This window comes from Diospyros lotus, chromosome 14 (genome assembly GCF_014633365.1).
Source record: "Diospyros lotus cultivar Yz01 chromosome 14, ASM1463336v1, whole genome shotgun sequence".
In the NCBI taxonomy this organism is placed as follows: Eukaryota; Viridiplantae; Streptophyta; class Magnoliopsida; order Ericales; family Ebenaceae; genus Diospyros; species Diospyros lotus.
The window spans coordinates 19,667,525-19,694,365 of NC_068351.1; the positions used below are offsets into that span (position 1 = coordinate 19,667,525).

The window sequence follows — 26,841 nt, forward strand, 5'->3', positions numbered from 1 at the left end:
TTAAAAATAATTGATGATTCAAATAATTGATCACCAATATATTGACAACACTGAACTCCGACTACAAACTAATTTTTGGGAAATTAGATCTACAAAACAAAAATTGTGAGACTATCTTAAGCCTTATGGAGAAAGCCACTTTGACATTTGAGTTAGATCTGGAGTATTGTTAAAATTCTGATTTTACTCGTACGATTTTACGTTTCGAAGACGCCTAAACGATTCAAATCCCATTTAAAATCTTATTTGGGGTAAAATCCTATAAAATCCCGATTTTAGGTGTACAATTTTATAATTTTACGTTTCAGAAACTCCCAAATGATTTTACGCTTCAAGTATAAATTGCAATTTAAATCTAATGGAGAATATTGGAATCATCCTCTAAAGAATTTTAAGCTATATTTTGCCTCTAAATTGCCTATACCAACATGTTAGTTTTGAGTTATATTTTGGAAGCATCATCTTTTGAATTATAATAAGGAATAATCAGGTTATTAAATGATATTAATTTAATTTTTATAAAATTATGTTATTATAAACATATATTTATAAAAATTAAAGGGTATTTTTAATTATCTCTAAAATCTTACAATTTTATGATTCGATTTTACAATCTGATTTTATAAACCTTTTTTCGATCCCACTTAAGATCCCGATTTTAACTACCTTGATCTGGAATAATAGTCAATTGTGTTGAAAAACTAGGATTGAGAATGTTTACACTGAGTTAGCGTTTGTTAAAATGAATAAGATAAATTTGTATGAAAATAAGGTTAGAATATTTTTTGAACCGAGATATGAAATGATCAAGATATATAAGATTGGGAAACATTCTAAGATTTGTTAAATTTTTTGAAATGGACTAGAAGACATGTACATTATTTTTTCTTATCTATAAGATTCAAAGATATATTTATCTTGAGGGGGGAAGAGAGATAAACCATCTGAAAAATGTTAAATAAGAAATCACGTGACTTCTTTTATAAGGGTCACTAAAAAAGTTAACAAACACATTAGAAATGACAAAAATTTAAAATACTTTTCATATCTTATATTTTTTTGTCTATATCTTAGTTAACAAAAACTACTTGAAAAAGAGATTATTGAACTCTTGATTTTGATGTTTATTCCAAAATATGTATTTCAGAATAATAAACATATACTTAAAGATAATAAAAATACCAAGTGTTGAAATAAAATCTAAAAACATGATCGAGTAATATACTTAGTTAATCGATTAACATAAATATTACTTGAATATAACTTTGTATTAGTCAAGTAATTATCTTAGAAATTCAATTTAAACTAACATTCAAGCATTACTCGAGTATAACTTTATATTAGAAAAGTAATTATCTTAAAAAAATTTAGTTTAAACTAACATTCAAACATTACTCAAGTAATGAATATTAATCATTCAAGTAAAGTATACTGAAAACACAATACTAAAAGATTTAATTAACTAAAAGATATTTTATTCGAGTATTACTTCTTGACTTTCTATAGTTAAAAGGTTAATAAATTAAGAGATTTTTTAATCAAGTAACATACTTGTATACTCGAGTAATATTTTTAAAATAATAGAGTAGTTAAAAAGTTAATAGACTAAGACATTTTTTTTAATCAAGTAATATCTTTGTTAGTCAAATAACATATTCAAATAATCGAATAATATTCTTAATTAAAAAGTCAATCGACTAAGAGATGTTTTTTAATAGTAATATAATTTTTAATCAAATAATATATTCATATAATCCCATAACATTCTTAAGTAGTAAAGTACTCAAAAATTTAACTAACTAAGAGATATTTGTTAATCAAATATTATTTCATTTAATCAAGTAACTAAGTCGAATAGCCGAGTAATGAAATATCTATCTAATAATCTTAATCAAGTAAAATTATTTAGTAGTCGAGCAATAAATCATTTAATCGACTAAATGCTAAAACCACTCAAATAAACTCTGATTCCACTTGAGTAACACTTAACCATAATCAATTAACAGTCTTAGAAATTTGAAAAATATAGTCATTGAGACTGTATTAAATGCAATTGTTCTTCATTTTCAGACAATCAAAATTTTGATAAATGTTGTCTAAATATTCTTTCATTAAAATTATATATATTTGAGCTTTAAATTTTATACTAACCATTAGCATGGATGAGAAAATGAATGTTCTTTGCATGTTTTCAGGTTAAAAGCTTTATCCACCTGATAAATTGCCAAATGCATTAAAGAATGAAAGTTATAAATACCAAGAGCATAAAAAAAAACAAGAAGAGAATTTTGCTGATCCAAAAACTTATACTAAAGTTTTGATCATAAAGCTTAAAAGTTCTTCCAAGATATACTTTTATTTTTCTATTTCAAGAGTTAAACCTTAAAGTCGTACGCCCTTATTCTCCAAACTCGAGTGAGAAGCCTATTTTCAAATAGTGTGCAAAATATTAGATAGTTTCTTTGAGTATTTACTTTGAAAATCTTTATCATTCTCCTTATTAAAGGTTAAGTCCTTGTTTCTCAAAAAGCACACATTGTAAAGGTTTTAGGTTCATCATGTTAAAAGTTGAATAAAGGTTATAGCTTAGCCTACAAAAGCTAGTTATAGTAACTTGATTAAAATCCTTAACAAAGTTTTAAGATAATGGAGTAGGTAGTTGGGGCTGAACCAATCTAAAATCTATGCATAATATTAAAATATATACTTGTTTTATTCTTGAATTCATTTATTCAATATATATTTATGTATAAACATAATTATATATTTATGTAGATATATTATATACTAGCACACCACCGTTGAGTGGTGTGCTTTGGCTTAGGATGGCACTATTTGCCACCTCTTGTGCCCATGTTGGGATCAGATGCTCCCAACCTAGCCTTTCTTTAAAACAATGAGGCCCTCAACCTAGTCTTTCGAACTTATGGCTAAGGTCATTATCCAAGGCACACCCTTCACTTCAATATCAAGAGTTGTACCTCTTCTCAATTGCCCACATTTGAGGTTGACACCTTGGTATGTGGCAATTAAAGGTCTATTTAGCACACCTTTGTACTTTTGAGCTCAATACTTTAATTTAATATTCTCAACATTTTTAAACCTATACTCATGCTCCAAACTTTGAACCATTACCAATGAACCTCAAGCCTTTGACCTTCACTATTTAGCATGCTTCTAATATATTTCCCATTCTAAAATAAAAATCATCATACATAAAATCCATTATGTTTTCGATCCAAAATCATAACAAATTGATATTAGAGTCGTTGGATCAAACCACCAACCTTTTGCATATCTCAGTTGTTAGATTTGCACTTATTTATTGTTGTTGCCAAAATCCAACAATTAAAATTTTATTTAGTGGGATAAACTGATGAATAAGGTCATGACACATGATAGAGCATGTGAGTGGAATCTCCCGAAAAAACTGTCCCTGAGAGAAATGGAATCCCTAAAAGAATTATGTCTTGAGAGAAACGGTGTCCTGAAAGAAACGATGTCCCGAGAGAAGGTTGTCCCGAAAGAAATGATACCCTGAGAATAGGGGTGCCCTAAGAGAAATGATGCCTCGAGAAAAGGGGTGTCCCAAGAGAAATATGTCCCGAGAGAGCTTGGGTTCCCTTGTATTCCACCCATAAGGAGCTTTGATTCTTCCCACGAAGAGATATCCTCTCACAAAGAACTATAAGGGAAAAAAACAAATTAGAAGACTCGTAGGAAGGGTTCACTCGCAAAAACCCTTCGAAACTCAAGAAAGTGTCCCGGAAGAAATATGGTAACTTTCACATAAAACAATGAATATCTTGAAAGAAAGAAGGTAAGAGAGGGTAGATTTTTACCCAACGGTTGCAAAAAAAAAAAAAAAGTCCCTTCTATTGTCCTATAACTTGGATTTTATAGGGCACGAATATCGAGGAAGACACGTGGCATCCATTGCTTTAATTCCTCTTAGGAGATACCCGAAAAAATCTTTTGGGAATGATTGGCCCCATTCTCTGGCTGCAATCTCTCGGGTCTTCCACGATAATCTCTCTGGCGTCTCCCAAAAGAATCTCTCTGATCCTTTAGGGGTGGCACAACATTTATCATTTTTCACAACTAGGGTTTTGTTGCCTAGCTTCTACTGCTGCCGCTACCATTTAATTGCCTTTAACGCCGACTACACCATTTCTACCATCATTCTCATGACTATTAACCTTTATTCTGGTCTTCCCTTTGTGATCGACTATTTAATCTCAATCACCATCAATTTCCGCCATCGCCCACCATCGATTAATCTAAGCCACCATCAATTTTTGCCTTCGCCCATCGTCGATCGATCTTAGCCACCATCGCCAGTCGTCCCTATTAATAATGTGCCCTAATGTTAAATTTAGATGACATCTAGCATGTGTAATAAAATACATTTGATGTATCTTTGTATATATCTTTATAAAATGCAAGTTTTTCATCATTCATTACTCTTTATTTTGTTGTATTAATGAGTCCCTAGATTTTATGTTTAAGAGTTTTATTCTTAAGGAGTTAAGAATATGTGACAAGATTCTTTAGTAATGAGATTTCTTAATTATTCCCGATCCTTAGATTAATTGGATGGGGACTCTGATTGATCGAATATGGACTAACATGAGCATTACTATCTTGATTAGTATGAGATACTAATAGTTAAGGGACGTGAGTTACATACCATATAATACGTGATGTTTTTAGTAAACTCGTAGGTGGTTGTTAGATAATAATGTACTGAATGTGACACTGATGATTGATCATATGGTATTGTGGATAATGATCTTGTCATCGAGTTGCGATTGCGTAATTGATCATTTGACTTGAACTAACATGGTTATCTTGTGTGTTGGTGTACGAGATTTACTAATGAGACAAACAATCCAATTGCGAGGTGGGGACGTGGTCTTGTATTGCTAGTGCATGGAGACATGTGCTCAAGAATATGATATGTCACCCTTATTTCGGTGAGACGAACATCTTATGTGATATATTGTTAGTGTAACAGGAAAGTCCTCAACCAAGGCAATATGATTAATTAGGAAAGTATTTCCTGACGTGTCATCTAGTCACATTGATAATATTAAATGCATAATTATTGAGTTTGTGAATTTATCATACCATGACTCTTACTCAGTTGGGATGTCAAGTGGTAGAAAGATTGTATTACATGGTAATCATCATCTGTAATAAGTTTTTTGAAATTAGATTTCACTGTCTTCTATATTGTACAGGGCCATTACTAGGTGCTTCTTAGGACCTTTCACAATATCACGAGAATATTGAGAGATTCTCGAGACGGGTTAAGATGATTCGACCGGTGTCAAAAATGGTTTTGGCATTATTTGATTGTTATTAGGCAGTGAATTTAAAAAGTCACACACACCATATAATGTGTCATTTAGTATCAGCGCTATGCACATGTCATGTCTCAGACATCATTAATAGTTAATAGTGGTTTTGATAATGTCATTAATTGTTAATGACACAGTTCGTTAAAAGTTAATGAATCGGTTACAGTTTTTCTTTGGAACTACATGAAGAGTTTACTGCCTCAATTCAAACAGCCAACTACCTCAGTAGTCGACTACTTGAGGCAACTAGTCAACTGTCTTGCCACTTAAACTCGTGGGTGGAAATAAATTGGAAGCATCTTTGGCTTCCAAGAGGCAAAAAATTGGGAGGAATTGCAAAGGGATTTGGTTTTTACTTGCTACTCTACTTCTTTGCTTCGGTTGATTTTATAGATAGCATGTAACGACCCCACTCCCAGAATCCCTATGACCAGAAAGTCCAGGAGGAGATGCCATAAAAAAATGGATACAAAACTAAACTCAATTGGAACAACCACAACGTTTTCATAAACAATAAAATCCACAACCATCCTTTTTGCATTAACTTCCATTTAACATTCAAATGCAAAAAATATATCATTCTTTACAACACATTAGGCTTCTTTAAAAGTAGAGTACAACAAGCCTAAAATGTAAAATCTAGCCAACTTCTTTTGCATTCACAAAATGACCTCCATGGATCTTTCGTTCAAGTGAGCTCTGTACACATCTACACCACAAGATCAAGCGCTACTAAGACCACCCTCATCTTTAGCCTTATCTTTACTTGGAATGATACAAAGTAAGAATGAGCCATAAGGCCTAGCAAGTATAATATGACACGACACTGGGTATGAAACAACATGATCCAACATTAGATAGCCACATTAAAGAGATTATAATCACCGTTACCGCCCCTCATCTCATCATAGAAATGTACACATGCAAGCATGTCCACACACCCATGTGACACATAATCCAATAACAAATCCATGCAAGCATATATGCCATAGTACCCACATCATGCATAGAATATGATCATACACATAGGTGCACACGTAGCTCTTGGGGCCCATCCCAAAGATTGCTCAACCCAAGGCTCTGTGCACTCACGTAATACATTCCATGGTCCTCAGGGCCCATTTAGCTTAACCCAAGGTCTATGCATACAAGATGCACACGCCCTTTGGGGCCCATTTAGCTCAATCCAAGACCGAAATAAACATGCATCATACACCACGAGGTCTTTGGGGCCCATTAACTCAACCAAAGGTCTATGCCCACATACAACATACTACTCTTGGGGTCCATTATCTCAACCCAAAGCCTTGGTACACAAAAAAAATACACAACACAATATATGTGAACCCATGCACATGGAATAATAGAATATATGAAATCATGCACATAAAATGCTTTCTAATTCATAAGCCCCCATATGGCTCGTCATTAGCTCATTATCATGCCCATGCATGCACATTTATCCCCGTAAACACCTAAGAAGGAACATAAATTTTGTAGTAAGGGACAATAGGAACGGTTGACAGTTTTCCCATTTTGGAGCAAATGGTTGACAGCCCCAAGCCATTTGTTGATCGACAATGCTCTCCACCTATAGACCACGTAAAATAGTCAACAGCCTTAGGACAAGCTGTCGACCATCAATGCGTCCTACAACAAGAACATAGCATTTTCGGGAAAAACCAAACATGCAAGCCTCTCAAAAATCCTTGCATGATCTATACCCTAACAAGAAAAACATCGTTCCTCACAAATTATAGGGTGGAAGAGACCTTAGTTGAAGTTCCAAATGGTTTCAAACAAAGCCAATAAGAATCAAGAAAGGTTTATAATAATCTCTACATAGATACTTTTCAAGAACCATATTTCCAAAATAGGGGGTTTTGATGAATAAATCACATAAATACCTTGATTCAAGGGTTTTGGCACCAAATAAGAGATTAAAACTTGCCTTATCTTACTTTTCCTTTGATTCAAGCTTGAGAAATGCTTCTACTAGAATCCAACTTTTACTAAAGAGAAACCACTCAAAAAAAGGAGGAGGAAGAAGATGAAGATAGCAACCAGCCTTTACAAAACCCCTTCTTAGAGTAGCTATGATCAAAGAGAGAAAGAAAATAAGAAAGGAAGAAGAAGAAGGAAAGGATCAAAGCTTCCACCGCTAAACTCAAGAAAATATCTCCAATTTGTCTTCCTTCTCCCTTTTATACTCATATATATATTAACCCCCCTTTTCGTATTTTCCCATAACTTGTCAACTTAATTCACATGCCATATATAATTACACACACCTTCCACTCTCAGCAACCCCTTTCCACTTATACCAAAAGTTGACTTTTCCAAGCCACGTAAAATTCCTTCCTTTAACTTTTCAACATGCCCATTCATTTGCTTATTCTTTCCTCTTAATTTGACTTCTCAACATGCACACAATTCTTCCTTTGCCTTAATTTCCACCTATAAGACCACATGATATTCCTCAAATTATTATCCACATAAAGTAAAAATTCAACTCACAAAATAAAATCACCCGAGTGGCCTAAGCCCATATAAAGGTCATTACAATTCCCCCCCCCCCCCCATCTTAAAGGAATTTGGTCCCTCAAATTCTTACCTGGTTACTCAAACAACTAAGAGAAAAAACATTTCATTTCCTCTTTTAGCTCCCATGTGGCTTCATCTGGACCGTGACGCTGCTATTGAACATTGACATAAGGAATAGACTGATTCCTTAGCACTTTCTTTTTTTGGTCCAAGATATTTGTAGGGAATTCTTCATATGATGCATCTTTCTAGATTTCAAGGGAATGATAATCGATAACGTGGTGAGGATCTGGTATATACTCTCGCAACATCGATACATGAAAAACATTATGAACATTGGCCAACTGTGGAGGAAATGCCAAGCGATAGGCTAAGGATCCTACTCGCTCTAGTATCTCAAACAGTCCCACATAATGTGGACTGAGCTTTCCTGAAACTCCAAACCTCAGCACACCTTTCACAGGCATTACCCTTAACCACACATGCTCCCTTACAACAAACTCTAGATCACAATGTTATCTATCAACATAGCTCTTCTATTGATCATAGGCTGCCTTCATTCAGGCTCTAATAAGTCAGATATTCTCAATGGTCTGCTTAATCATCTGAGGCCCTAACAAAATTATGTCCCCTGCCTCCTCCTAACAAATGGGCAACCTACACGGTCTGCCATAGAAGGCCTTATATGGTGGCATCCCAATACTGAAATGAAAACTATTATTATACGTAAACTCTACCAAAAGCAAATGATCATCCCAGCTACCCTAGAAGTCAAGCACATATGCTCTCAACATGTCCTACAAGGTCTGAATGGTTCGCTCCATTCATCCGTCTGTTTGCGGATGAAATGCAGTACTAAACTTCAAATGAGTTCCCAAGGCATCATGCAAAGTCTCTAAAAATTGCGAAGTAAATCTGGGGTCATGATTGGATACAATACTAGCTGGAATCCCATACAAACACATAATCTCCTCAATATACAATTTAGCCAACTGACTCAACGGAAAGGTCTTCTTAATTAGCAAGAAATGGGTTGATTTCCTCAACTGATCGACTATTACCCATATCACATCATGCCCCTTCGAAGTCCTAAGCAAACCTGTGATAAAATTCATAAAGATATGGTCTCATTTCCATTTTGGGATTAATAATGATTACAACAAACTGGCAAGCTTCTGGTGTTCTGCTTTCACTTGTTGACATACTAGGCATTGATAAACAAACTTAGCTACATTCCTCTTCATACCATCCCACCAAAATTGACTCCTTAGATTTTGGTACATTTTAGTCATGCCTGGATGAACAGTATATTGAGCTTTATGGGCTTCAGATCTGCCCTTGATATACCGTTACCCTTCTAGCTATATCCCAAGGTGTCAAATGTCTGCACGTTAGTTAAAATCTTGGCTAGCTTCTCATCAGTAGGCTACTAGACTCGAATTTGATCAACCAAATCTGATTACACCCTCATGTAGTCACAAAACACAATGGGTCTTTCTTCAGACAGAGAGATAGACAAGTCACTCAATTGTTCCAACAATAGCCATTCATATACCATCATAGCCGCAATGGATGCTCATCGCCGACTCAAGGCCTCAACCACTACACTGGCTTTCCTTGGGTGATATAAAATGCCATAATCATAATTCTTAAACAATTCCACCCATTGATGCTGCCTCATATCCAACTCTTTCTTGGAGAAGATGTATTTTAAACTTTTATGATATATATAAATTTATACTTTCTCACCATATAGATCATATCTCCAAATTTTCAATGCAAACACCACGGTAACTAATTCCAAATCATGTGTCAGGTAGTTCATTTCATGCTTTTTCAATTGCCATGAGGCATAGGCATTTACGCCACCATCCTACATCAACACACAACCTTGTCATGTATGAGAAGCATCACTATATATGGTAAATTTCTCCCTACTCCTTAGAATAGCTAATATCGAAGTGGTAGTTAGCCTTTGCTTCAATTCTTGAAAGCAAGTTTCACAAGCTTCATTCTACTCAAATTTCACTCACTTCCACATTAGCTTCGTCAATGGGGAGGATAGATGAGAAAATCTCTCTATGAACCTCCATATCTATATAAGAAGGCTAGTGAGAATGACATTGTATTTCTAGTCTTATATGTGGATGATATTTTAATTATGTGTAATAGTGTGGATATAATGATGTCTACTAAGGGCTAGTTGTCTAGAGTATTCTCCATGAAAGACTTGGGAGATGCCACCTATATTTTGGGGATTCAACTTTATAAATATAGTCAAAAAATTGATAGGTCTCTCCCAAAGCCTATACATAGAGAAGATGTTGAAGAGGTTCAACATGATGAATTCCAAGAAAGAACAGTTGTTTGTCCGGACTGGAGTTCATCTCTCTAAATGGATGTCCCTAAACACTTATAAAGAAAGGGATTGTATGAATAAGGTACCTCATGTTTCGGCGGTTGGGAGCATTATGTATATGATGATATGTACGAGTCAAATATTACATACAGAGAGTGTTGTAAGCTGATATCAGTCTAATCCTGGTGAAAGTCACTGGATCATAGTGAAGCATATCTTGAAATACTTGAGAATAACTAAAGATATACTCCTAGTTTATAGAAGGGGTGATATCGATACATAGATTTGAATTTTCAATCAGATGCTGATGATCGCAGATCGACATCTGAGTTTGTATGTCTCTTGAATAGTGGTGGAGTGAGCTAGAAGAGTTCCAAATAGGAAATCACAGCAAATTCCACTACTAAGGGCGAGTATGTGACGGCATGTGATGCTGCTAAGAAAGCTATTTGGATAAAGAAGTTTTTTTGGAGGTTAGTGTGGTTCCATCTATTGAGTTTGTAGTCCCACTGTATTGTGATAATACTCGAGCTATCACTCAAGCTAAGAAACCTCAGTCTTATCAAAAGTCCAAACACATTGAACATCGGTTTCACTTGATTCAAGAGATTATAGCTGATGTGCTAATATTTTTTACATATTTTCTATGTCATTCTTACTTAATTTTAGGCTTAATTTTCATGCTTTTATATGTTTTCTATATTAATTTTAAGTAATTTATTATGTTGACAGGATTTGAAGGAAAAGTGATAAAGAAGAGCAAAAGTCATGGATTTCAATTGCTCAAGGGTCCAATTAAAAATAAAAACTAGACCAATTGGAATTTCAAAAAAATTTGAAAAAAATATATGTGAAAGCTCTATTTGCCTACTTTTCTAAGCTTCAAACGGTGCTTAAATCTAGTTTTTTTTTTATAGAAAGTTATGGCTATTGGAGTGATAGAAGGTCAAATTTGTAAAAAAATCAGTATTACCTATGAATTTTTCATTTCATTTTCTCCAAGTTGGGCTGATTTGTAGATGGATTAAGAGGCTTTTTAAGGGTTATTTGGGTTGCCTATTTCATGAAAATTTAGGCCCAATTGGACCTAAGAAGCCTAGCCCAAAAGTCTAATCAAATTAAGCCCATATCTTACAAAAATCCATAAATTGTAATTTTTGATATTTTGAGGAATTATTTTGTATTGAGTATGGGATCTAAACTTTTGAGTGGACATAGTTGGCATGAAACATGGAGAGGGAAATATGGAGGAGGAAATTAAGGAGTAAAACATGGTGGAGGAAAGTATGAAAGTAAGGTATGGTTTGATCTATGTTTTAAGGAGGAAATTAAGGAAAAGAAGAAAGATGAGTATAAATGGAGAAAGAAGGCTGAAAAATTGAGAGAGTTGGAGGTGAGAGAGCTTAGAGAATTGAAACATTCTTGGTGGAAGATTTCTTATATTTTCTTCAAGAATTGGTGACAACATTTTTGGAGAAGGAAATCCTACACATCAAAAGAGTTTTATTCTCTTTTTCCATTTCCTTTAAATTCTACATTTATGTTTATTTGTTTTGTTATGAATTCTATTATTTGTAATATGAACTAAACTCTATAACCAGGGTGTTTTGATGTAGTCTAATTATGATAATTTGATTTTTATGGATTGATTTTCTTTATTCATGTAAGTGTTTATTATTATGCTTAATGCTATCAAATACTTAGCCAATATTTGATTGATATGTTGATATAGATTTAGACCAAAAGGAAAAATCTACAACTTGATCTAGATAATAAACACCACAAGAATAAAATTGGAATGGAAGTAAAAATTTGACTTGTGTGATTAATTATCATTGCATGAATAATTAAATTTGAACTATCAACCATTTAAATTAAATTGAATTAATTAGGTGAAATCGAAATACCCTAGTGCTCCCCAAATCTTGAAACTCTCCATATTTACTTTATGTGTTATTATTTTATTTTCTTAAATTAATTCCCCTTAATCAATTGTTTAAATAACATTTGGATTAATATAATTTTGGTAATTATCACTCGATCCTCATGTGAACGATATTCTACTCACTACTCTATTACTTGTACGATCCGTACACTTGCGAAAAATCGCCATCAATAGCACGTGGAGACGTGTGACTGTAGAGAGTACATTCAACAGATAATGTTACTGACCCATTCACCAAGGCTATGACTCAAACACAATTGGACCAATATCTTGAGAAAATGGGAATTTGGTACCTACCAATGGTGAAGTACTAGATGTACATATAATGTAAATTAGCATTAGTGCAAATGAGAGAGTGTTAGTGTTGTGTACCTGGCTGCACTTTCACCCTGCAATTAAAACACAATAAAAACACATTAAAACTTTTATATTTTTTTTTATTTTGGTGAAAGGTTTATACTCGTCAGTGTACGAGTGCAGTTGTAGTCTAAATTTAAATTTATATTTTCTGGATGAGTCTAGGTCGTCCATTGAGAGATTTATTTATGGTAAAAGAAAAAGAATATCACACACACGCACACGCATTTGGACGAATTGGCAACAAGATTTTTTTTTATGGATTTTTAGATAACAGATACTAGAAAATAAAGTAAGACAGAAGTTGAAATAAACGCTGAATGTAAGAATATGAAATTAGATAACACTTGAGTTAAGACAATTACAGCACCAACCTGTTGATCCCCAATTTTTAGCAAAAAATATTAGCAACATTAATTTAATTTCAGATATGAGGGTTTGTTATTAAATGCAATTAGAGATGATAATAGTTCTAGTTTAAGTAATCCTCATACATGATATGCGAGATTCTAATTTAAGCAACTACCATAAATCTAATTGCAATTAATACACAAAATAATTAAATTAATCATCTGAATTTGAATATGATAGCTTTTCCAGTTTTAATAACTCCCATGCATGGCATGAAAGCTCTAAGTTAGGCTTACGCTCCAATCCAAATCTAGTGATTTCTCAATAATTAATACATACTCACACTGAAATTTAAATTAATGTCACTTATTTAAAGTGCAATTTTCTTTGAGAATCATTGGCGTTGGACACTGTCATTGCATTAACCCAAGATTGGATTTAGCTACTCATCTCCATTTAAAAGTTAATTGACAGGAATTTAAATGGCGTAATTTAAATAACATAATTTAAATGACAAGGATTAAAATAACAGAAATTAACTAACCATTTAGACGGTGGATAATAAAATGATAGGAATTAAAATTATAAAAATTTAAAAGGCAAAAATTAACCGGCCATTTAGGCGGTGGATAATAAAGTAACAATAAATGACATAAGAATTCAAGAGAAAAAAGAAAAAAAGTAAGATCACAAGAGAAAACAATAGAGAAAATAAGAGAGAACAGAAGGAATTCTCAAATAGAGAATTCTAAGAAAACAACTAAGATTTGATTCAAGAATAATAATCCCCTTACAAATGCAATCAAGCGAGCTATTTATAGCCCACAAGATGCAATACAAATAACACAATTTCAATTATTCAACTAGACATAATTATATTTAATGGGCACTCACACACTTAAAGTTAAATGGATTTTAGCTATAATACACACCTAAAGTTAAATGAATTTAACTAAAATACACACTTAAAGTTGAATAGATTTTAGCTAAAAAACACACCTAATAAAACACTCATAAAACAAATATTTAAAAATAAAAAAAAATAAATTTCTACAATTGGGTTTTTTGGTCTTCATTAGGATTAAAAAATACATGGGTCTTCATTAGGATTAAATGCTTGGGCCTTCTCCAAATGATGTATTCCATGGGCTGCTCAAATTGGCCTTCAATTGATTTGACATATGGTTGGGCTTCCATGGGCTTTAATTAACATTCCTCAAACTTTAATTGTCCATGATTTGGACTTCACGCATGGTTGCTTCACACTGTAAGCATGAAATTCAATATATGTATTATTAAATTATATATTATATATATTTATATGATATATTATATACTTATATATTATATAGATGCTCCACGCATGCACTCCATTGAGTATATGTATTATGTTATAATATATATTATATTTACATGTTTATTATAATATATTATATTATATGTATATATTACACATAACTATTCAATTAAACCAATTTAAAATCAAAACAAAGGTTATAATTATAACAAAATTAACCACTAATCAGTACCCTAATGCTAGACTTAGATGACATTTAACGAGCGTGTAACTGGTCACATTTATTGTACCTTTGTGTATATTTATAAAAGGTAAGTTTTTTCATTCATGAGTTCTCCAGTTTAACACATGAATAAGTCCTTAAATATTTTGTTTAGGAATCTTATTTTCAAGAAGTTGAGACTATGTGACAGAATTCTCTGATAACAAGATGTCTTAAATTATTCCTAATCTTTAAATTCTTTGGATGGGGAGTCGATTAGTCGAGTATGGACTAGCATAGGGGTTACTGCTTTGTTTTGTATGAGATATTGATAGGAGGGTGATGTGTCACATGCCATGTGGCATGAGATGTCACTTGTAGACCTGTGGGTGATTGTTAGGGAACAACCAGCCGAATATGACACGATGTCAGACCATATGGCACGGTAGATAATGGTCTTGTAATAAGGCTGTGATGGTGTGTTGATTCTTGGACTTGAACCAGCACAATTGTTTGTATATTAGTGTGCATAATTTGCTAACGAACTAAACCATCCAATTGGGAGGTGGAGAGATTTATCTATGTGATTCTATATTGATGGTATATGGAGACAAGTGTTAGGGATATGATCGTTACCCTTATCGAGAGTTGATAGGGTGAACATTCTATATGATCTACTGTTAGTGTGATAGGACAATCTCTAGTCAGGGCAAATTAAATATCAAGAAATGAGTTTCCTAAGGTGTCATCTACTCACATTAATAAGATCAAACACATAGTTACCGAGTTTGTGAGTTTATCACTCCATGGCTTTCGCTCAGTCAGAACGTTAGGTGATGGAGGGATTATAGCACACAGTAATCATCAAGCATAATAGGTTCACTTGAAGTGAGATTTCATTGCCACATACACTATCTTGAACCTTAGCTAGGCACTATTCATGAAGTCTCGGATCACCATCGAGATGGAGAGATTTCAATGATAGGTAAGGGGTTGACTAGTACTGAAAGGAGTTTTAGTGCTATCTGATTGGTAGTGAGTAGTGAACCTAGAAAGTCACACACCATATAGTGTCTTATCTGATATCGACATCTTGTGCCTAAAACGTCTCAAGGATTGGTTAAGTCAAAAGTTGACCAAGAGGCTAAAAGAGTTGACTTTTACTCAAAAGAGTTAACTTTCGAGGGCAGCAAGAATTGATACTCGCCAAGGCAATAGTCGACTCTCGGTCACCCAACTGTCACTCTAATTGGGTGCCACGTGTTGGCCTATTGAAGGGGGGCGTGGGTTAGGCAGTAGACATTCTGGGGTAGATTAATTTATAGGAAGAAGCAGAATTAATTGCTTCTCTGTGTCTTTTTCTGTATCTGCTCACGTTGTAAATTCTATAGCCACCAGAGATTAAATACGCGTAATAGTTACGCACAAAAAATTTAAGTCTCGGGTATGGGTGATACAAGGACCTTTAAGTCTAGCTCAAAAAGAGAAAATCGAAATGATATCGAACAACGTACTAAGGTGTGGACCGCCAAGGACCACAACATCAGGAGATGAAGTGGTCTCAGTATAGAAATAGTTTATGTACCAACCCTACATCGGGTTGCAAGTATGTGTGTACTTATATTCATATGATGAATAAGCGTGATGCTTAAATACCCAAACTGCGTATGCATGGTTTGTGTATGATTAATTCCGCTGCTTGTATCTGATACATGTAAAATTTTTAACTATACTTGTACCGCCATACGAGATTTCTTTCACTTCTCAGGATCTTTTAAATCATTATCAGAATATGTAGAGATTCTTATAATGGGTCGAGGTGTTTCTATTGGTGCTAAATGGGTTTTGATGCTATATGTTTGCTAGTGAGCATTGAATCTAGAAAGTCACTCATTAAATAACATAGCATCTGGTATCGACATTATGCACTTGTTATGTCTTGGACATCATTAATAATTAATGGTGACTTTGGATTTGTCATTAAGAGTTAATGATAGCGGTTCGTTAAAAGTTAATAAGCAGGAGCACTAAGAGTTGACTGGCTCAATATAAACAATCGTTTGCCTCGACAGTGATTGGCTTGTGCATGGGAGTCGACTCCTAGTGTTGCCTCAACCAATTTGAGTGTTGTCTAAGTGGCACAAAATTGGAGGGGTTGGTGGAAGTAATCGACAAAATGAAATTGAGGCAAAGAAAGATTCGTACGGCTTGGCTCTTGCTTCTTTTGCTCTTTTGTTTTTCTTCTGTTTTTGTCTTGAAATTGACAGAGCTTAAGTGTCACACGTAGTAATTTCTAGAAAGTTCGATGAGAATCATAAGTGTTAGCAAATCAAAGTCCTTAGGCTAGCACGGGACGAGAATTGCGGTAAAGTACCAGGTAGCTGGCTAGATGTGGACAGATTAGGCCCACCACAGCTTGAGGTGGAATCAGTCTTAGTACAAAAATAGTTTTTGTACTCCACCTGACATTGGGTTATAAGTATATTATTTATTGTATTTCATATAATGAAATATCATGTTGCTTAAATATCTAAATTATGTATGATGTGTATATTTATATTTTCCACTATACATGTTTGTTGTGCAAAAAAATTTTAAATTTACCTACACCCTCATACGTGTATTCCAACAGATAAAACCTAGAATATATCTATATGTGCATGTGTATATATTTGTTATATTTCTGGTATACTTTTTTTTTATCATTAATTTTCTTTTCCTCTAATTTTCTTTTTCTTTTTTTCTATACTTACACCAATTTACAACTTATAAATTTATCTTTTCATGTAAGCTTATAAAAAATTCCATCGCAATTGTTTCATACTTGTTAATAAACAAAAATTGCCTCTAAGATCATACTTTAAATGATAAATGATATACTAAATAATAGAAAATTCAACAAGAAGAAAACATCCGCAACAACAGAATAGGTTCTGTTAGAAAATGAAAGAGAGAAAGTGAATAATTTACTTTTCAACATAGTTGGCTAAAAAGTGGAGAAAGACTTGAATATGCAAAGTTGATTTCTCTTTTAACCAAATTATTAAACACCAAGATCCAAGTATTTGAAAACTAATTGGAATTATTGCGTAAAGTAAAAAATATAAAGAGTAAGAGATACCTCAAGATAAACGAAGGTGGAAGTAGTCAAGCTATTGTCATTAAGCATTATAGTGGCCAACTTGCTATTAGACGAATTGGTGGCTGCCAGGTGTTCCTTCTTGTTCTCGTTCAATTTGGGGATCCCAAATTCTTTATTAAAGATTTGGGTGTAGTCAAATTTGGGCATTCTACCATTTAAGTATTCTTATTCATTATTTGTATTTTATATTAATTAATAATAATTTTATATTCTATCAATATTATTTGTATTTTTATCTTAATATTAATGATATTTTTGTATTATTTCATCAAGATGGTTAATATTTTATTTAATTAATAATGATGGAAATATAAAATAAAATAACGACCAAGAAAGTAACAAAATTACCAAAAATTACAAACCACCTTGAAAGAAGGATAAAACTATTACAAAATTATTAACTTTTGCAAGTCATCATAAAACGATGAAAATTTAATCACAAAACAAACTTAGAAAAGTTCACTAGAGTTAATCATAACGGTTGAAAGACCGCCATAATTCATGTTAAATCGACACGAGTTGTATTAACTATCGCCAAGTACTATTTTTTTTTTTGGTGGTGTACCCAACATTTTTGTTCACAAAAGAAAATGAAGTTTAGCATTAGTCCTGATTTTGACAGTGGGACTATCTGTAGAATTTTGAAATTTCAAGGAGGCATCCGTAAATCATTTCGTTGACAAGCCATCAGCCAGGGAAGCCAAACAGGTCTTTCATGCGAAATTCCCTCTTTGCCCTTGTTGGAAACCCGAACTGAATGACCTTGCTTGGATCGCCTTCGCCTCCCTCCTCGGAGACCGCCACCGACGACGCTTCTTCAAGCTCTTTCTCTCGCAAGAAAACGGGCGCCCAATTTTCCGATATCGGGAATGATGATTAACTAGTAACAAAAAGAAGAAGAAGAGAGAAATAAAAGATTCGAAAGAGTAAGGGGGACATGAGGTCTTCTTCCCGAAGGATCAACATCGCCGCTAGCACTCAGAAGCTCGATGTCGACGATCGAATCTCTTACCGGTTCTATTGTCGGATTGCCGATAACATCCTCAAACAGGTATATATATATCAACACACACACACACACACGCGCGCGCGCACGCACACACATATATCGACGTGAATGCAATCAATTCCAAGTTGAATTACGCTTTCTCCAAATTGTTGGAATTGAATTGAATTGAATTGTTGAGTCAAATGAGAATGGATTGTTCTTGATGTGGCGGTTTTTCTTCTCTCCGAATTTCGTATCGCTTGTGATGAATGGTCAAATTTGGGAATTTCGATAATGTTACGGTAGATTGTATCCACGAACAACTAAGCATTCGATGTATATATATATATATATATATATTGTTTGTGTGTGAGTGTGATGTAGTGAATTATCAACAATTGGTCGTGGATGGTGCTAGTCCTATAGTTGATTACAGCAGAACTATTGGTGCTAATTTAGGGTTCTTGAAATTACGTAGGCAGACATCAGCTGAGGACCAAAACATGGCCACGCACCCTTCTTTGGTATACTTATGTGAGACTTATTATGGGGTTTGTAATCAGAGTGTCAGGGCTTTGTATTGAAGATCGGTCTTGTTCAACTGGAAAATTAACCAACATAAAAATGTAGGGTGGAACAGTTCTTTATTCTTGACTTCTATTTATGAACAAATGAGATGGCTGAGTATATGGATGAGGGTTGGATATTATCATATGGTTAGGTTGGAGATAATTGTTTCTTTCTCACACTCCTTGACTGTATAGGTTCTAGTTAGGATTGGATGTCTTAGAAAGTTAGAAATTGAAAATTTTACTCAAGTCCTTTAGTTTATGAATTTAAAAATAAAAATGATGAATCCCTAACATGAAACATGAGAAGAAAAAGCTGAAAGAACTTAACAACCTAAACTGAAAAGAAACCCTAGGGCACGAGAAAAGAAAGAATGCAAGAGAGAGAGAAATTTGCATGAATCTTACTCGTGAAATAAGAATGAGTCAAAAGATACAAGAGGAAGAGGTGTAGTTGCATTTATATACAGCGTGCCACTTCAACAGATTGCTGATGCAATCTCATACAATAAAAACTGCCTTATAACAACCTGAACAATATAATAGCAATACAAATAACATTACAATTAACAAATCGCCGACATAGGTAAAGACTGCTATTCAAACACTACATGCTTCCACATTCCCCCTCAAACTAGACTCCACAAAAGAAGAGTTTTTGATCTTTGGAATGCTTGTAGAGTCATTAGAGCTGACATGCATTGAAGACAATTTAATACCAAACTTTCCACACATAAATAGAAACCGATCCCTTGGCAATCCTTTTGCAAGAATATCAGCCATTTGATGAGCAGTAGGAACATATCTAATCTCTATTTAACCACTTTCCACCTTTTCTCGAACAAAATGCACATCAATCTCGATGTGCTTAGTTCGAGAATGAAAGATAGGATTCTCAACCATACTCTTTGCAGCCAAATTATCACTCCACACAATTGGTGTAGTAGTACATGGATAACCCAACTTTGAAGACAGAGACCTTAGCTACAAAAGTTTTGTAACACCCAGTGGAACTGCTTGGTACTCAGCTTCTCCAACTAACCTAGCTACCACTGATTGTTTCCTGGAACCCCACACAATCAGATTTTTGCTAAGAAACACATAAAACCCACTAGTGAACCTTTTTGTAACCTTGCAGCTAGCATGGTCAGCATCCATATAAATAGCTAGGGACATATCATTAGGTGATGGAGAGAACAACAGACCCAAGCCAATAGTTCCCTTAAGATATCTAAGCAATCGTTTGCAGGCTAATCAGTGTTGTAACTTGGGTGCAGACAAAAAATGGCTTAACTTGTTAACCACAAAGGCAATATCCGAGCGTGTATATGTCAAATATTGTAGAGAGTCGATGATAGTCCTATACAACGACGGATTAGAGAATGAATCACCCTCATCAGTCAAAGAAACACTTGAGGTCATAGGTGTGTCGTAGGGTTTACAGTCCTGCATTGCAGCCTTCCTCAGCAAATCCAAAGCGTACTTAGATTGGGTCAAGTAAATACCATCATCATCTCTGTATGCCTCAAACCCTAGGAAGTAATTGATTGATCCTAAAGTCTTAAGGGCAAAGTAAGTATCCAAGTCACGAATACAAGACTTAAAGTGCGGTAGGATCTGAACCCATGATGAAGATGTCATCAACATATATCAAAACAAACAATACATAACCAGAAGCTCGTTTAATGAATAAAGAGGCATCATACATAAGTGGCATTGGAAAAACCCCAGCTCTGTAATGTAACCCTCAGCTTTGTATACCAAGCTCGAGGAGCTTGTTTAAGGCCATAGAGTGACTTCCTCAATTTGCACTCATGTGAAGGAAATTGAGAACTCACAAACCCCTTACGTTGTGCCATAAATATTGCTTCTGTCAAGTCACCATTAAGGAAGGCATTATTGAGATCTACTTGTTGAATATCCCATCCAAAAGTGACTGCTAATGAAAACAACACTCTAATAGTTGGTGCCTTAACAACTGGATTGAATGTTACTGCATAGTCTACTCCTGGGTTTGAAGAAAACCCTTGGCCACCAACCAGGCCTTATGTTTAAGAATTGACCTATCAGAATTGTACTTGACCCGGAACACCCATTTACAGTCAATCAGGTTTATATCCTTAGAGAAGGGAACAAGATCCCAAGTATGATTGCTCTGTAAAGCTAAAAATTCCTTCTCCATGGCCTTAACCCATCGTGAGTCTAAAAGAGCCTCATGAACTGAATTTGGTTCAAGAGAACTCACTAAGGCATGGAGAGAAGAGGTCACAAGCTGTTTAGACTTTGATCTAGTGAGCATAAGATGAATAGAGGGAGCAGGAGCAACTTTGGGTCTAGGTAAACAAGATTTAGGTGCAAGTGGCTGAGAATAAGAAGACTGTATCTCATGATGAGAAGACAAAGATTCAATAGAAGAAACATGAGAATCAGTCAGAACAGAGGTAGACATGATAGGAGCTGAGGGTTGTGCTATTTGAGGAGAAGAAGAAATAGAAGTGAAAGAAGGAAGAGATTGGAAGAATGAAATAGAAAACCCATTAGGAACTGACTGTGATAAAGAAGAAGATGAAGTGGATGGAAACAAAGTAGGAAAAGGAAAATCATTAGGGTTGAACTTCACATGTCTAGAAACATACACCTTTCTCGATGGATGCAAACACTCGTAACCAGCTTGAGTGTGACTATATCCAAGAAAGACACATTTGGTAGAGTGGAAATCAAATTTGTGTTTTATAGGTGTCATGACCCAAGATTCCATAAAAGGGCATTATAGTAATAGACTTAGCAAGTTGTTAGGAGATATTTTGTAATGCTATTACAGCACATGGATGTTGTTATTTTTGTTAGAGGAAGCCTATAAAAGGTTGTTGGTAGGAGAAGGGAAAAAGAAGGTTGAATGAATGAAAATCTTATTTCTATCTCTCTCTCTTAATTCTCCTTCCCCTCTCCCGTCTCTCCCTCTCGTTCTTCTTTCCCCTCTCTTCTGTTCTTTTGTTTCTTCCCCTTTCTTCTTCTGATTTCCCCTCTCATTCTTCTCATTTCCTGCCCCAAACTAGGCAATTCTTGGTTCTAAACCTATCGGATCCTTCCGATTTCTGATCTAATCTTAGATTAAACTATAACGGCCCGCCTCCCGGAGCCCTCGTGCACCAAGAGGATCCGCGAGAGGGTCATTACTAAAATGATACCGAACAATAACACAACTACAACTTTCACACAACCCTTATCAAAATCATAATCTTTCTTTTATATAACATCTCATAATCGTCTTTACACAGTTGTTCACCTTGTGCCCATTTGGCTTACACAACATTTATCTAACTCAAAATTATATAACATTACACAATGACACCTAGGACCTAGGTTCGGGAGAGCTCTGCACTTGCTATCATGACTTGACTATCTGGACCCAACTCCGCTGAACGTACCTGCTATCTCAGGCGTTTCTCTTACCTGGAATGATGTAAAGCAAACATGAGTCGCGAGACTCAGCAAGCTCTAGAAAGAAAGGCTGAAGGGTACAGACAAGACTCTTCTCATAACACCCCATGCAATTGATGCCAATGCAACGTCATGTCATGCCATGCCCAATACCTGCTTTACTTCTAGATGCATAAAAATATAATAAACTTCACATAAACGGTCATTGGGGCCCACATAAAACACACATTGGCGCCCAAGTCCCACATACATACCTGTTGGCTGCCTTTTATAGGCTACCATTCCATTTCCCTTACACGTCCATTTCCCTGTCACTAACGTCTTATCTTGCCATTGCTATGAGACACTAACCCTCGGTCTTGTTGTTGCCGTGGGACTCTAACCCCGATCTTGTCGTGGACCACGCCGCCGTGGGACTCTAACCTCGGTCTTACCGTGGCCACATCCACCACCCATACTCAACATTTAAAACCGCACATTCTCACCATGTAGTGCAACAAATAAGAAATGCAACGGCTTTTGTAGCATAAATGTGATGACAAGGCCCCCATAAATCAAGCATCAGGCCATGTTACGCCCGCATAGGAATACACACATACAATATGCCTCTAAATGCACTGACTCACCTAAAGAACCCAAGTTAGCTCTTAGACCAACCGGGTCATGCAGATGTCTTCATTTCCCATCACACACAAAGCATGTCCCCAAGTGAATGCAACCCAAGCCCTATGCAACACACACATTATGATATGCACAAGCCAAGGCGGGAATCTGGTAGTACCAGCTCTTCTGGCCCGTCTAACGTTTATCGTAACAGTCGATGACTGGCGCCCATACATCTAGCCATTCACTGCCACGACCAACGATCAACAGTCAGTGGCTTTGTGCCCCATACCCTTAAGACACATTAAACTTAGTCACGTAAACTCATCATTTCACTCACTTTAACCATAACAACATAAACACCATTATGTCATTCATGATCTCGTCTCTTCTCATACATAGAAAACCATCTCCACATTCACAACAATTTATTAACATAACCCCATTAAACTATGATCAACTCTTCTAAAAACCTAGCCCCAATGGGTTCGGCATCATTCCCAAGGGAAGTGGAGTGATACAAGGCCCCGTGACGGACGTAATGAAAGACACCAAAACATCATTGTTTAACTATTTCCATTAACAATAACCTCATTAAATAAATAAAAGTCGTAAGGTGGCTGCCACGCAGATTATCATTATTAGTGAGTGGAACCGAGTCACGGTGAGGGAGGGTTTAAAATATGAAAAATAACGAAAACTCTCGCAGGAAATGAAGAACATGAGGAGAGGGTTAGGAGCTTGCTTGAAACCGGCTGATTCCTGCCTCTTTTGTGCTCCCGTTGCGAAGTAAAATGTTTAGCTGATCACTTTCCACATCGAAATAATCCCAAACTCCTTTATTTTTCTTTCTTTTCTTTTCTTTCCTTCCTCTTTCTTCTTCTTCTTCCCTGCGCGCACCAGCGCCCAACCGTCGCCGCCTCACGCCTCTCTCCCTCTTTCTATCTCTCCATCTCTCTCCCTTTCCCTTCCTCTCTCTCTCGGCTCATTGCTCTCTCGCACGCTCTCATTCTCCCTCATATGCTCTGTTAAGCTTTCAAATTGAAGAAATAAATTTTATAATCAATTGGCCATTGTTACACACTTGGCCACCAAGTTCCTTACGTACATATATATATATATATAGATTTATATTAGTTTATTAATTTAAGTTAAGTTTATTTAATTTACACATTTGTTATTATTATTAACATTATCCCTATTTTTATTATTATTATTATCATTATCATCTCTTTTATTAACATTATTTTTTTTTTTTACCATTATTATGATTCTATTATTATTGGTATTATTTTTACTATTATTTGGTTACTTTAATTCCTCAAATATTTTTTAATGACTTCAAACATCAAAACCAGGCAATTCTTGATTCTAAACCTATTGGATCCTTTCGATTTCCGATCTAATCCTAGATTAAACCCTAGGATCATGACAATAGGGTCTAAGATAGGGAAAACAAGCACAACCAAATGGTTGCGGCAAGAAATAATTAGGTGGTTTGTGGTAGAGTAAGTCAAAAGGTATATTAAACTTGATGGAAGAAGCTGGTAATAGGTTAATTGTATGAACAACAGTCTGGAAGGCTTTGTTAACCTAGATCTCACCCTTTATATGGTCACTCAATCACTCAAACTTACCCAACGAACTCTTTCTCTAATTCGCAAATGAATAGAAAACAGAATACAAACAAGAACCAACCAAGAACTGCACAACACACACAAGATTTACCCTGGTTCGGTCTCAATGAAAGACCTACATCTAGCTTGGCTTTCGCCCTTGCTTTCTCCACTATCTTGAATATCAGTACAAGATTACAAGTTCACTCAAACCCAACTCTCACCTAGCCTATAAACCTGAAAGCCATATAGAGTTGTTACAAGAAAGATATCCACTATTCCTCACTGCACAATCTCACCCCAAGATAGCTATAAATTCACAATCGAAAGCACACTTGAATGCCTAACTCTCGGCCCCTATTTATAAGCCATAGAGGGCGGGAGAACTTCCTTGACCGATTGCCCAAAACTGGCAGTTACAACCAATTCGGTCCGACCCTTACTTCTAGAAGAAATAACCGATAAAATACAACATAATATTTTCCTCACATTACAAACCCTAATCTAGTACAAATGAACTTTAACAGGCTTCTACCTAGAACTTTAATGGCATATGAGCATGAGCTAATAAAGTGAGGCCCATCTTAGCTATATGTCTATGTTTCCTTTCAGCCACACCATTCTGTTGGTGAGTATAGGGGTAAGTAAAACGAGGCTGTATGCCATTGCTACAAAGATAGGGTAAAAAGGCTTTGAATTCCCCCCCCCCCCCTCCTCCCCCCAATTATCTTTAAGTCTAGTCTGATATTGAAGCTTAACAAACTTGTGAAAGATTGTAAATGTGGATAGAGTATCAGACTTCAATTTCAAAGGATATAGCTAGATGTATCTAGTGCATGCATCCACAAAAACAATATAATATCTATATCCTTCAATAAGGATGACAGGAGAGGGACCCCATAAGTCTAAATATACCAACTCCAATGGTTTAGTTGACTTGATTTCACAATCAGCAAACGGAAGCTGATGCAATTTGCCAAGTTTACACAAATCACAAAATGGAAGAGCTGAATGTGAACAAGTGTTGAATTTTGACTTAGTAGCTGCTGATGTGATTTGAAGAAGTCAAAATAAAATAGGATTATCCATAATCAATAAATTAGCAAATATCTGATATTGTTTGTTAGTTGTTTCGGCTGGATATTATGTCATATTATTCTCCACTTTATGCTCATTTCAGTTTATATTTTAGCTGTATAAATTGGAGTTTACGATTAAATAAAATATATGACTTTCGCTTTGGTATTTTTTCCCTTTCATTTTCTTCTTTCTTCATAAAATACCAATAAATGGTATCAGAGCCCTTCTTCTTGAGGGACCTATGAGATTGAGTGAACCAAAATGGAGGGCCCAAAGAAATATGCGTTTGTAGATGTTTCTCTTGAAGAAACATTACAGAAGAGTTCTTTTGGAGATTTTGAGGAAACAACTGCGTTAGAATCATCAAAGAATGCTGAGGTTGTGGACCAAGTTTCTCAGAATAGAACTGCTTCTGCATCTGAGGTTGGTGTTTCTCAAGGTTCATCGTCAGCCTGGAAAAAAAGTTCTGGTTTGTCAGCGGAAGCTTTGGAAAAAATGATGGAAGATCCAACTGTGGAGAAGATGGTTTATCCATATCTGCCAGAAGAGATGAGGAATCCTTCTACATTTAAATAGATGCTGCAGATCACAACAACAAGAAGGAGAAGCTAGAGCTACTGCTGACTAACATGAGGAGGAGTTATTTTAACTCTACTCAAAAAAATCATATCTATGCCTATGCCCAAAAAAATGCCTATACCCAAAAAAATATGCCTATGCCCCAAAACCCATAACCATACCTATGCCTCATAACTATAAAATTATAAAATGCCCATATGCTATATTCAAAACATGCCAAAATTTAAAATTTACATTTGCAGCCTCAAAGTCTAGGAGGAGTGTTGAATTTTGACTTAGTAGCTGCTGATGTGGTTTGAAGAAGTCAAAATAAAATAGGATTATCTATAACCAATAAATTAGCAAATATCCGATATTGTTTGTTAGTTGTTTTGGCTGGATATTATGCCATATTATTCTCCATTT

The 26,841-nt window shown here is 35.1% G+C and overlaps 1 protein-coding gene across 1 annotated transcript in view; it reads left to right on the forward strand.

Annotated features, from left to right (window-relative positions):
• The first annotated feature begins 18,284 nt into the window (after positions 1-18,284).
• LOC127789992 (AMSH-like ubiquitin thioesterase 1) overlaps positions 18,285-26,841 on the forward strand; it is a 30,518-nt gene continuing 21,961 nt past the window's right edge. Inside the window, exon 1 of the mRNA XM_052319180.1 lies at positions 18,285-18,611. Within this exon, the coding sequence (XP_052175140.1) occupies positions 18,498-18,611 (114 nt within the window). The 5' untranslated portion in view covers positions 18,285-18,497. The remainder of the gene's footprint in view (positions 18,612-26,841) is intronic.